Below are 12,411 nucleotides of genomic sequence, written 5' to 3'. Positions count from 1 at the left end.
TCGTGAGGTATCTGCCAGATTTAAACCCATTTTTATCTTTTACCTTATATCAGCACTCTTCAACTTAAAGGAGAAGTAGAGAACAACAACAATAATTCTATTTCTCAGGAGTAACTACTTTTTTTCCTGAACTATTGTACATCTACAGGCAAAAGATATAGCTGGCTTAAGGTTTGGTTCAAACTTTGCACACTCTGAAGCATCTTTCAAAGATAGAATTCAAAGCATAATTCAGATCTATTGGAGAGTTTTGTGGTTGTATCTTCTCTGTGTGAAAATAAATAAGAAATCTTGGGAATTGTTTATTAGGGGAGCGATTTAATATTTTTGGGGAGTGTTTGATCGGTGCCTATGTTTCGAGTATTAAAGGGAAATATTCTTAGAAGAAGAAGCAGGTTTGCACTTCATTTTCTTTCACAAGCTAAAATGGTAAAAATATGTGTTGGGCTTTTATAGATGTTTGAAGCTAAAATACAACATTTTGAAAGCAGAACTGCTAGAATGTCAAAGAACATGGATGGCAACCTTGAATTGTTTGTAAGATGTGAAGTTCAGGACTGTGAGGTTAGCAGTCTTTTAAATTCCTTGAAGGGAGTGGCAGAGGATGTGGAAGCTATCAGAGAAGAAAAAGGTATGTCACAAAAGGCTTTTACCTTCTTTCTTTCTAATATACCTCTTCAGTGTACATCAGGAATTCCTAGCTATAATTAAACCAACACGCTGAGATTTTAAAGGCCATTAGCCAGAATTTTAAAGATAATATGTGATTCAAGAGCCATGTTTTGTCTGTACAATAATTTCTCTGTAGAGGTTTAGATTCTATTTATTATTGTAGCAAAATGTCATGTTGATAAGCAGAGGTCTTTCAGTTGATTACATAGGAACATTGGCATTATATCCATCAACTCCTAAACAGCTGGTAAAGTCAAGATTATTTTCATAATGATGTCATTGATCAACTTCTTTGTCTGACTGTATATCTTGAGCCTATCTACATAAATGTTGAATCTACAACTACCAGAATTTCTAGACTGTTTGGATTTCGGGCTTTGTAGGGTCAACATCTCTGAAGGTACCACGTTGGAGAAAAATTGTGTATGTGATACCACTGAACGAGTAAATTACTCTTACTACTCTCATAGAACCTCTAGATGTCACATTCTTACAATGTGCAATTGATACTTTTGACAACAGTTCCATGGTTCCCAAAGAAAATAAGAGATCTCGACTATTGCCATCACCTGATCACCAAGTTTGACCCTGATCTGAATTTTGACCACCCGGTAAGTTAAATTTGTGTCTTTCCAAATTATTTAGGCTTGGAGTTACCAACATCCCTATCAAATCTTGTACCAATAATAAAACAGAGACTCCTGGGTACAATATTTAACCATCCAGTTGAAGATAGTTGCTCTTTTTATTTTTCCTGACATAATTACTCTTCTTGCAACCACTGTTCAGAATATAGATTGAACACTGGTTGTCCATGCTGATGTTGTGTAAAAATTAAACTATTTTTTTTTTTAATGAAGGGGCATTATTGTGATGGGATTATGTGGAAGAGAGATGAAACTGAAACAACATGTGCTTGTTGAAATCCAAATAGATCTATGCATATTCTACTGAAGGCAAAATGAGAACTGGACAAGACTCGTTTAGTCCCAAATATTGACAAATTGAGTTTTGCTTGTAGCTATTGGACCAAGTGAACAAAAAATGAAAAGATTGTATGGAATTCTAGATGAGCCATATAGGTCAAACTTAAGGTAGGGTTTTCCCTATGTGTCAATTGTCACTTGGCTCTTTGAGAAGTCTTTGATGCTTTCTGACCTTGGTTGCTTTCTTGCAGATGTTTCATTATCCAAATTAGGTAACATAATCAGTACAAGTCACTAGTGCTAGTGACTGATGATATTACATAGTTTGGGGAATGAAAAATCTGCAAGAAAACAACCAAGCTCAGAGAGCACCAAGGACCCCTCATTTCAACCTTCAGCTACAAATATTTAATTTAATTTAATTTAATTTAATTTATCGCATTTCTATGCCACCCAACTCCCAACTTCTCCTTTACTTGGTTCTTTCTTCCCCTTTTATAGCCAAGGACTACAACAAACTTCCAATTTTATGTGAGTTTAGTTTTACATGCTGCCTCCACATTAAAGTTGAAAGGCAGGGCAAACCCATTCACACAAAGCAAGTCAGTAAATCGCTTATCATGTCTCTGTTTCTCACCTTTTTAAGGGCACCATAAAAACTCTGAAATCTCTTGTCCCGATGTTCAACTAACATTTCAGATTTGTTAAAATTCTCTTCTCATTGTCACAATTAAATCCAAGCATGAAGCTTTGGAATGGAATTGTTTGGACTTTGGAAAGCAGCATTTTTTTTCTTCTAGGGTTATGCTGATCCAGAATATAGGAAAAGGAGGGCTTTTATTGCTGACCTGGCATTTAACCATAGACAGTAAGTGCATCAAATTAATAATTGAACAAAACATAAATAGATTTATGTAATCTAAGTACCTTCATCAACAGAGGGATAGAATCAAGATCACGTGAAGTGTTAATAACACTTTATAATGCCTTGGTAAGGCCACACTTGGAATGCTGCATTCAATTTAGGTCACCATGATGTAAAAAAGAGGTGGAGACTCTAGAAAGAGTGCAGAGAAGATGATTAGGGGACTAGAAAATATGAAGAACGGTTGCAGGAACTGGGTATGTCTAGTTTAATGAAAAGAAGGATTAGGGGAGACATGAAAGCAGTGTTCCAATATTTCAGGGGCTTCCACAAAGAAGAGGGAGTCAAGCTATTCTCCAAAGCACCTGAGGGTAGGACAAGAAGCGATGGGTGGAAACTTAATCAAGGAGAGAAGCAACTTAGAACTAAGGAGAAATTTCCTGACAGTTAGAACAATTAATCAGTGGAACGACTTGCATCCAGAAGTTGTGACTGCTCCAACACTGGAAGTTTTTAAGAAAATGTTGGATAACCATTTGTCTGAAGTGGGGTAGGGTTTCCTGCCTAGGCAGGGGGTTGGACTAGAAGACCTCCAAGGTCCCTTCCAACTCTGTTATTCTATTTCTATTTCTAAATGTTTAAGGTACTCAAAATAGGACATGGTGCCACACGTTTTCGGAGTGCAGCCCTGATATATCATCCAAACCCTGATGTGGCCCTCAAGCCAAGAGTTTTGCAGTTCTGCCTTATAATTTGAGCAATGGGTTGCTTCATTAAAGATCTGTGACTTCCTACTTGTTCAGCCTCCCTTGACAAAATACCTTAAGAAAAACCCACAAGAACTAGTATTTGTGAGAGGTTGTGGAGAGACCAAGAGATAAATGCAAGAAAACACATACATTAAAAAAATGTGTGTGGGGAGGGGGAAAGCATTGGGGGAATCAGATGACAGCTTATCTCACAAATGCCAACTCAGTCCAAGGGCAGAAAAATCTAGGAAAATGCATTTGAACATATTCAGAGACTCTGCCTTAATTAGCTCCTATAAATGAGGCTAGGAAAATCCTAGTGTAGTTCCTGTATTTACCCCAGCTTAGCATGAAAGATAGCCTACTGAAATCTGCTTTCTTAATTTTGCCTGGCTGTGTGAAGCTTGACATTATGGATCACATAAATGAAATATGAAAAGCTCAAAAATGGAATCTGTTTAGCAATAACAATAGCAGTAGCACTTAGACTGATATACTGCTTTACAGTGCTTTACGTCCCTCCCTAAGCAGTTTACACAGTCAGCCTATTGCCCCCAATAATTTGGCTCCTCATTTTACCCACCTCGGAAGGATGGAAGTCTGAGTCAACCTTGAGCCTGGTGGGATTTGAATTGCCAAATTGCAAGCAGCTGGCAGTCAGCAGAAGTAGCCTGCAGTACTGCACTCTAACCACTGCACCACGAGGCTCTTTTGATTCTCTTTGCCTTTCCAGGGGTGACCCTTTGCCAAGAGTTGAGTACACTGCTGAAGAGACTGCTACCTGGTGAGTGTATGACTTGAACTACAGGGATTGCTGCACATGGGAATTGATAGTGCCACTGTCTTCCCCATCTTGCAATTTTCATGTTCATGTACAGTACGGGTAGTCCTCAACTTATAATTGGTTGTTTAGCAACCGTTCAAAGCTGGAATGGGCATGAAAAAAGGTGATTGTCAGCGTTCCAGAAAACTGACTTTTAACTGATCCTTGCACTTATGACCATCAGAGCATCTTCACAGTCATATGATCAAAATCTGGGTGCTTGGCAACCAGCACGTATTATGATAGTTGCAGCATCCTGGGCTCATGAGTTCCCCATTTGCAATCTTGCCAATTGGCTTCCAACAAGCAAAGTCAATGGGGGAAGCTGGATTCGCTTAACAACTGTGACAAAAAGTCATAAAATCAGGTGTGACTCATTTAACAACTGCCTTGCTTAACAGTGGATATTCTGATCCCACTTCTGGTTGTAAATTGAGGACTACCTGTAATAGTACTTTAATCTCATTTAGCTCTGGTTGTACTGCAGTTTTGATAAATAGTGACTTATGGAACTTTTGTGTACTACAGTATCTTAAAAATAATAAAAAAAAATACATGTCTTTGCCTATCTGTCCTTAAAAAAGAAGAACAGTCATATTACTTAAGGAAACGAACTGACTTGTCTATATTTATTTTATTTTAAATGTTCAGCTGTTCACACGGCCGAATTCTCCAGACTGTTACCTTTCCAATGTGCTAGAAATACAACTTGAAATACCCTCACTTACTGGGGATGATAAAAGTCACAGTACATTGGATCTAGACAGCAGCAAAGTAGGAAAAGCTATGGTCTAAAAGTGCCAGTATAATATTCCATTTCAAACTGGAGATATGCAACTGGTTTGTGATAGTGGCGAATATATGTAGCTCGAGTTGTAGGATGAGGATGGAGGTTCAGTCTCCGAGCTTGTGAGTTGGTTTCCAAATGTTTTGTTACCAGGTTAGGTAACATCTTCAGCGGAGTTTAGGGGATGTCAGTGTCGGTGTTATTCTGCTTGGAAGAAAAAAAAAAAAACTCTCAGAATTGAAATCAACCACACAGCCAACCAGAAATAGCACCGACCCTCAATCAACCCACACAACGACCCCAACCAGCACTTCACCTCCCAATGACCCTCGCCTGATGTGACCTCTCCATCGTAAGACCCATCATAAGACTCTCACTGATGATGCACACCTGAACCATCACAAAACCTACCACAAGACCCTCACTTGACACACCCACACCTGATCCAACACAAGACCCATCACAAGACCCTGACCTAAGGTGACCCTCGCCCAGTGGTAGGTTGCCCCCCAGTTCAGACTGGTTCTATAGAACCGGTAGTAAAACCGGTGGGAGGCTCCGCCCACTGACCCTGATGTCATCAGAAGCGATCTGCACATGCGCAGAAGCAAGGCGCGTATGCTTGCTTCACTTGCGTGCGCGTGCAATCCCATTGCAAACCGATAGTAAAGATAAGTACTGTAGAACCCACCCCTGCCCTCTCCTGATATGACCTTACCATCACAAGACCTACTGACCACACAAAGCCCTTATAAGCAGAAGAACACTGACACTGACATCCCCTAAATTCTGCTGAAGATGTTACCTAGCCTGGCAAAGAAACATTCGGAAACCAACCCACAAGCTCGGAGAACAAACCTCCACCCTCGTATGCAACTGGTTCTATTCAGAGTCTGCATTTGATTTAGACTAAATTCTTCACACTAATGGAGAAGTCCAGAACACCAACCAAAAATCCTTTCATTTCGTTTGCAGGTAATTAGAATAAAATATATCTGCTATTATTCCTGTCCATTCTTACATTTAATAATGTCCTATTCTATCATATGAAAACATTGCATCTCCACCAACACTGAGGGGGAAAGACAGTAGAATATAAATGGAGAGCACACCCCACTCCTTACTAGCACTGATGATATTAGTGATGATATTTGGGTAATGAAATGTCTTCAAGAAAACAGGCAAGCTCAGAGAGCACCAAGGTCCCCTCATAAAACATTACAGTAAGAATTTTTGGAGCAGAAGCATCCATGAGGAAGGAAGGAAGGGTCAAAACAAGAAAATGGTGATCAGGGTAGTACATTTATAGACTCGGTGGACACAAAATACAGACTTTGTTTATACTACTGTGACCGCCATCTTGCCTTTTCCGACAACTCTTGTATGGATGTTGCTTGTTTGGAGTGCTGCCACAAGACTTTTGAACACCTTAGATACAGTGGTGGGCTGCTGCCAGTTCTGACCGGTTCAGGCGAACCGGTAGTTCCAACAATCAGCTGGCCCCGCCCAGCCGCTCCTGCCCTATCCTGTTCTATATTTCCTTTTTTCTGGCTCAGTGATTCGCGCGGCACAGCTGATTTCCGCGCCTCCGCTGTTCTACTTACTGGGGCTGCCTAAGAAGCTGAGCTTCAAATTGCTGTATTTTGAATGCTGTGTGTAAGGGCATTAGGCACACGCTCACACGAAACCTGCATGCACAGACATACAAAACCTGCATGCACGCACAAAGCACGCGGTCACAGAACCGTTTGTTCAACCGGCTGCAGCCTGCCACTGCTTAGATAGTACGACTCTGATTTGTATTTTTTTTTTTTAATTTGATTTATATGCCGCCCTTCTCCGGAGACTCAGGGCGGCTTACAATGTGCTCAGCAATAGCCTTCATCCTTTTGTATATTTATACAAAGTCAGCTTATTGCCCCCACAACTGGGTCCTCAATTTACCTACCTTAGAAAGGATGGAAGGCTGAGTCAACCTTGAACCTTGGCGAGATTCGAACCTGCAGTAATTGCAGGCAGCTGGTCTTAATAACCAGCTTAATAACAGGGTGCCTTAGACCACTGTACTACCAAGGCTCTTTTTTTTTCTTTTATGTGAACTTTTTTGCTAGTTAACAATTGTTATTTTTAGGAAAGAAATTTACCAGAAGCTGAATGACCTCTACCCCACCCATGCCTGTAAGCAATACCTGGAAGCCTTTCATCAACTAGAAAAATACTGTGGCTACCAAGCGGACTGTATCCCTCAACTCCAAGATGTCTCTGCTTTTCTAAAAGGTTAGAGCAATTGTAGGACTGCTGGTGTAGAAACAAACTTCAAAGAGCCTCCAGGCCAAGCAATGTGGCTTGGCCAGGGATGAAATGTAAAATGTGTTACTACCACTTCTGTGGGCATGGCTTGGTGGTGGTGGGTAATGTGATTGGGTGGGCGTGGCCAACTTTTTTGTTTTTTTAAACTTTTCAAAGCATTTTTTTCTAATGCTTTGAAAAGCCTCTGGCGATCAAGCAACTCAGCTGGGATTGTCAGAGACTTTTCAAAGCATTTTTTTTACCACCTCTTTGGCCAAGAGATTGCAGAAAAAAATGCTTTAAAAAGCCTCTGAGGATCCCAGCTGAGCCGTGCGATCATCAGAGGCTTTTTTTTTTACTTTTAAAAGCATTTTTTCGTGGGAAGAGGTTGTAGAAAAAATGCTTTTAAAAGTAAGAAAAAAAAGCCTCTGATGATCGTGCGACTCAGCTGAGCATGGTGGGGGGGGGCACAGGGATTTTTGCTACCGGTTTTCCGAACCACCCGCCGCCATCATTACCAGTCCGAACCAGGAGCATTTCACCCCTGGGCATGGCTCACTAGTACTTCTTTCTAGCCCAATAATTAGCTTTCTACTCTGAAGGGTTTATGCAGCTGAAGAATCTTGTGATTCTGGGAAGATGTCCAGTTTTTGAAATTTGCCAAGGGCCAATAAGCAGCAGAACTCCAGAGCTTCCTTTCTACCTGTTAATTTTTTTTTAAAGTTATATTGGATACCATTTCAAGCATAATATTAACCACTGGCTTTCATTTTGTTTATGGATGATAGAACAAGAAGAAATCCCTACACTATTTGAGGGATGTACACCAAACAGTTATAAAAATGTAGGCAACATTTTAAGGCATTTAGATAAAGATTTATTTCATCTATTTTTTTGGCCGAGTGGGCACAGGATAGAATGAATCCTGCAAGCTGCTGTCAGATGGGGCATTTCTACCATCTTGGAAGTTGTCAAGAGTGATGTAACCTATGCTTTTAAGCCTCAGAAGGAAAAAAGGCCCATAAATACTCTCCATGCATGTCACAACTGGGTGCTGCTTCTGTCCTTATTAGCTCCCATCCATGTGCTGCAAAAGGTGCTCGCTTTAAATGTTAGAGTTGAAATCAGAGGTGGGTTTCAGCAGGTTCTGACCAGTTCTGGCGAACCAGTAGCGGAAATTTAGAGTAGTTTGGAGAACCGGTAATATCACCTCTGACTGGCCCCACCCCCATCTATTCTCTGCCTCCCAAGTCCCAGCTGATTGGGAGGAAATGGGGATTTTGCAGTAACCTTCCCCTGGAGTGGGGAGGGAATGGAGATTTTACAGTATCCTTCCCCTACCACGCCCAAGTCACACCCACAGAACCGGTAGTAAAATTTTTTGAAACTCATCACTGGTTGAAATGCACCATTTGTCATTCTTCCTTCTTAAACCGATCCTCTGGGATTCAGCAGGGCTTTAATTGACCTCAAAGGAAACACAAGAAGCAGATGATGATTGCAGCATTTGTGGAATCACAGGTTCCATCAAGAGACATAAACCTGATGAAATCAATTATACCGAGAAGCTTCTTGTTTCATGGCAACATCTCAAGGACACAGTTGATAACATTTGTTGACTTTGAGTTTATAGCCTAATGCACAGGTGTCAAACTCGATCACGTCATGTGACATATCATGATGTACCATGATGTTTTTTTGCCTTTGTGGAGTCTAGGTGGGCATGGCCTGTGTGTGACGCATCTGGCCTGTGGGCTGCCAGTTTGACAGGCCTGGCCTGATGGTTTCCCTTGTCTCCTTTAGCTTATAGTCTAATGGTTCCCATTTAGAGAGCATTATGTTTAATGGCTGAGAACTGACAATAAGGAGATTCACTTTGAATGTTTGGATCAGTGATAAATCAGTGGATGACTAGGTGGTTCAGCGGCTAAGACACTGAGCTTGTCAATCAGAAAGGTCAGCAGTTTGGCGGTTTGAATCCCTAGCACAGGTCTCCTGCATGAGCAGGGGGTTGGACTAGATGACCTCCAAGGTCCCTTCCAACTCTGTTACTGTTACTATTCTTTCTTAGACCAACCGACTTCACAGGGAGTTGCCTTGAGTTCCTGAACTTTGATAAGATAATAGAAGAGGACAAAGATACCAATCCATTCAAGGGACCCAGAAAGATCTGTGGGGAGTTTTATCTAAAAGAGACCACAAATGTTCCTCAACAGATAAGAGCCGGGTAAAAGGATCAGTGTCTTCAAGGATAGTTTCCAGCTGTGGGCCAGGGCTTCTGGCTCCAAGACTGTGGGAACAACTCATGCTTCATCCTCGGTATTTCTGAGCAGGAATCACCTTTCTTTTAATAGCAGAGTTCGTTTTCAGATCTTCCTCCTCCCAACTTCCATTGGGGATATCACTGTGAACTTGTTTATTTTTCTTACAATTTTGTGTGTTGCTCTGTGAAGGGACAATACTCTGAGAAGGTTCCAAAATCATTTATCCAAGGTTTCCATGATTAGATGGGAAATTACAACCCTCCAGAAGAATAGAGACCAAAAGGGAAGAATTCATTCATATGAAATGCCTGTGTGAAAGAGAGACATTTTCATGACAGGACAATGGACGTGAAAATGGAATAATAACATAACAGCAAAGCTTGGTAAATTGCATCATTCCGGAAGATATAAGTATATTTTCACCATGAATTGAACTGCAGTGTCAATTTCTCTTATAGAAAGAACGGGCTTTAGCTTGAGACCAGCTGCAGGGCTACTATCTCCTCGGGATTTCCTTGCTGCCCTGGCATTTCGTGTCTTTCAGAGTACTCAGTACATAAGGCACTGGTCATCCCCCATGCATTCCCCAGAACCGTAAGTAGAAGTGAGCTGATAAATGTCCTGATTTTCTCAGTGTGTCCCTGAAGGCTGCATTTTAGACTGCTAAACCTGCTCCTTGTGCCATGCCCTGGAATTGCCAACCATGGTCCCAAAAGGTTGGGTGATTCCAGTCTGAAGAAGGCAAAACCAGCATTGCAGTGTTTCCAGAACTGGGGCACAAGGGATGTAATTCTTAAAAAGTAGTTTGGAGATTGGGGGGGGGGGAGGTAGGAAGCATTTAAGATTCTTGCTCACTTGGCACTCACAACAGTTTTCACTGTCAGCCTCAATCATTTATGATGTGTTCACACCCAACGCTCTTTTCTGGCCACACACTCATTTCTTTTATCCACCAGTTTTGTTTTCAGCCGTATTTTATTACATTCTGCTTCTTTTCAACTTTTGACATCAGAATCCAATACCAGCATATGCACTGCCAAATTCTATCCTTTAAAAAAAAAAGTTTGTATAAGCTTCTCTGAAATTTAAACTACACACGGGGCTTTTCATGTGTAGTCCCACCCATTCATACTTTCTACTTCTCTTTCTCTCTCCTTTCTTCCAGCTGCATTCTCTGATAGGAGACCAATATGGGAAGGGACAGGTATTCTTCCTTCTTTGCTTTGTAGTTTGTTTTCTAGTTTTTCAAAGTGGAAAAGAAATCAGTATTTTTTTTTACAGCCTCAGATGGTAGTCTGGGCAGCTGCCAAAGAGAAGATGGAAAGGAATAATTTGTAGTGTAAGCCTAGTCTTAAAAAAAACCCTCTTCCTAAATGTAATTTTACAAAGACACGGACTTGCATACAGGTCATAAAACTCATTCTGAATTTCTCATGAAATGTATTTTTACATCTTCTATGTACTAATGAACGGTATTGGAATTTTGGTTTGGGAGGGTCCTGAGCAATCATTGAATCTCCAAGGTCTTTTTTAGAAAAGAAAAGAAAAGAAAAGAAAAGAAAAGAAAAGAAAGGAGTGGAGTGGAGTGGAGTGGAGTGGAGTGGAGTGGAGTGGAGTAGAGTAGAGTAGAGTAGAGTAGAGTAGAGTAGAGTAGAAAAGAATAGCATAGCATAGCATAGCATAGCATAGCATAGCATAGCATAGCATAGCATAGCATAGCATAGCATAGAATAGAATAGAATAGAATAGAATAGAATAGAATAACAGAGTTGAAAGGGACCTTGGAGGTCTTCTAGTCCAACCCCCTGCTCAGGCAAGAAACCCTATACCAGTTCAGACAAAGGTTTGTCCAATCTCTTCTTAAAAACTTACAGTGTTGGAGCATTCACAATTTCTGGAAGCAAGTTGTTCCGCTGATTAATAGTTCTAAATGTCAGGAAATAATTTTTATTGGCTGCCACTCCATTACTACTACCTTTCTTTTTAACATTTTAATAGATTTTATTGAGTTTCATAATAAGATAAACATACAAAAAGAAACAAAAGTTAGAGAACTGAGAGAGAGAGACAGGGAGAGAGGGAGGGAGGGAGGGAGGGAGGGAGAGGAGTGCAAAGAAAAAAAATCAGTGGTGACTTCCAACTTTTTTCAATGCAATAAAATACAAAAAATTAATAATAATTACAACCTCAACTTTTTGCTTTACATCTCACAACATTTCAAGCCATGTCTATAATAACTAATTCATTCTAATATCAACATCTAAAATCAAAGTTCTGGTGTGCCCCCCCCCCCTCAGTTTCAAGCAAAAATCCAGAAGTAGCTTCCAAATAGAAACAAAACTAGATAAAATGTAAAGGTAAAAGTTTTCCCTGTCCAGTCATGTCCAACTCTAGGGGGCACTGCTCAACTCTGTTTTGGTTCTGTCCTCCCGCGAGGGAAACAGCCAGAGATGGACAAAACGACTGGTTTGCAGCATGGATGACTGGTTGTGGGATGTTAGTATAACCACAACTGTCTGAACATCAGTGTAACAACAAGCATCTGAGCCTGACCGCTTTTCGGTAGATAAGGAAGGCCTTTTTCGTTGGCCCCTTTCATTTCGGCATATAGGGAACCATGGTGTTCATGTCAGCTACGATCTCATCAGATGCACATGCTGATTACAAATTTCCCTTTATACTTGCATCAAGCAATTAATGTCAATATTGAACCGATCTCAGCCCCCCCAAACTTTACTGTGCTATAAGGGGATCCCCATTATTTTCACCTTACATAGCCAAGTGTCTGAAGACGCTTCCATTTTCATGCAGCCAGCATGACTATACTCCTAGGCGCATGGAACGATTAAAACAATCAGTTTTGCCACCTCTGCAAATTCCATCACCTTTTACTATCGACTCTTATATTGTGGGAATTAGTGTGTTTTTCCATATTTGTGCTTCTGCCCCCTTTTTTAAAAAGAAAATGTGCAACCTTGGTTCCATGATCACCAACCTCCTGCCCTCCTCTTCCTCAATGCTGCCTGCCAGTGTATT

The 12,411-nt window shown here is 40.8% G+C and overlaps 1 protein-coding gene across 1 annotated transcript in view; it reads left to right on the top strand.

Moving 5' to 3' along the window:
- Positions 1-12,411, top strand: part of LOC117655512 (tyrosine 3-monooxygenase-like) — a 36,787-nt gene that overhangs the window by 1,134 nt on the left and 23,242 nt on the right. Inside the window, exons 2-7 of the mRNA XM_034403044.2 lie at positions 457-631; positions 1,195-1,283; positions 2,399-2,466; positions 3,946-3,996; positions 6,954-7,099; positions 9,834-9,969. Of these exons, the coding sequence (XP_034258935.1) occupies positions 457-631; positions 1,195-1,283; positions 2,399-2,466; positions 3,946-3,996; positions 6,954-7,099; positions 9,834-9,969 (665 nt within the window). The remainder of the gene's footprint in view (positions 1-456; positions 632-1,194; positions 1,284-2,398; positions 2,467-3,945; positions 3,997-6,953; positions 7,100-9,833; positions 9,970-12,411) is intronic.

This window comes from Pantherophis guttatus, chromosome 7 (assembly GCF_059756535.1).
Source record: "Pantherophis guttatus breed Tessera chromosome 7, ASM5975653v1, whole genome shotgun sequence".
Lineage (NCBI taxonomy): Eukaryota > Metazoa > Chordata > Lepidosauria > Squamata > Colubridae > Pantherophis > Pantherophis guttatus.
Note: the sequence above shows the minus strand (reverse complement) of the source record. Positions and strands in the feature narration are given on the sequence as shown.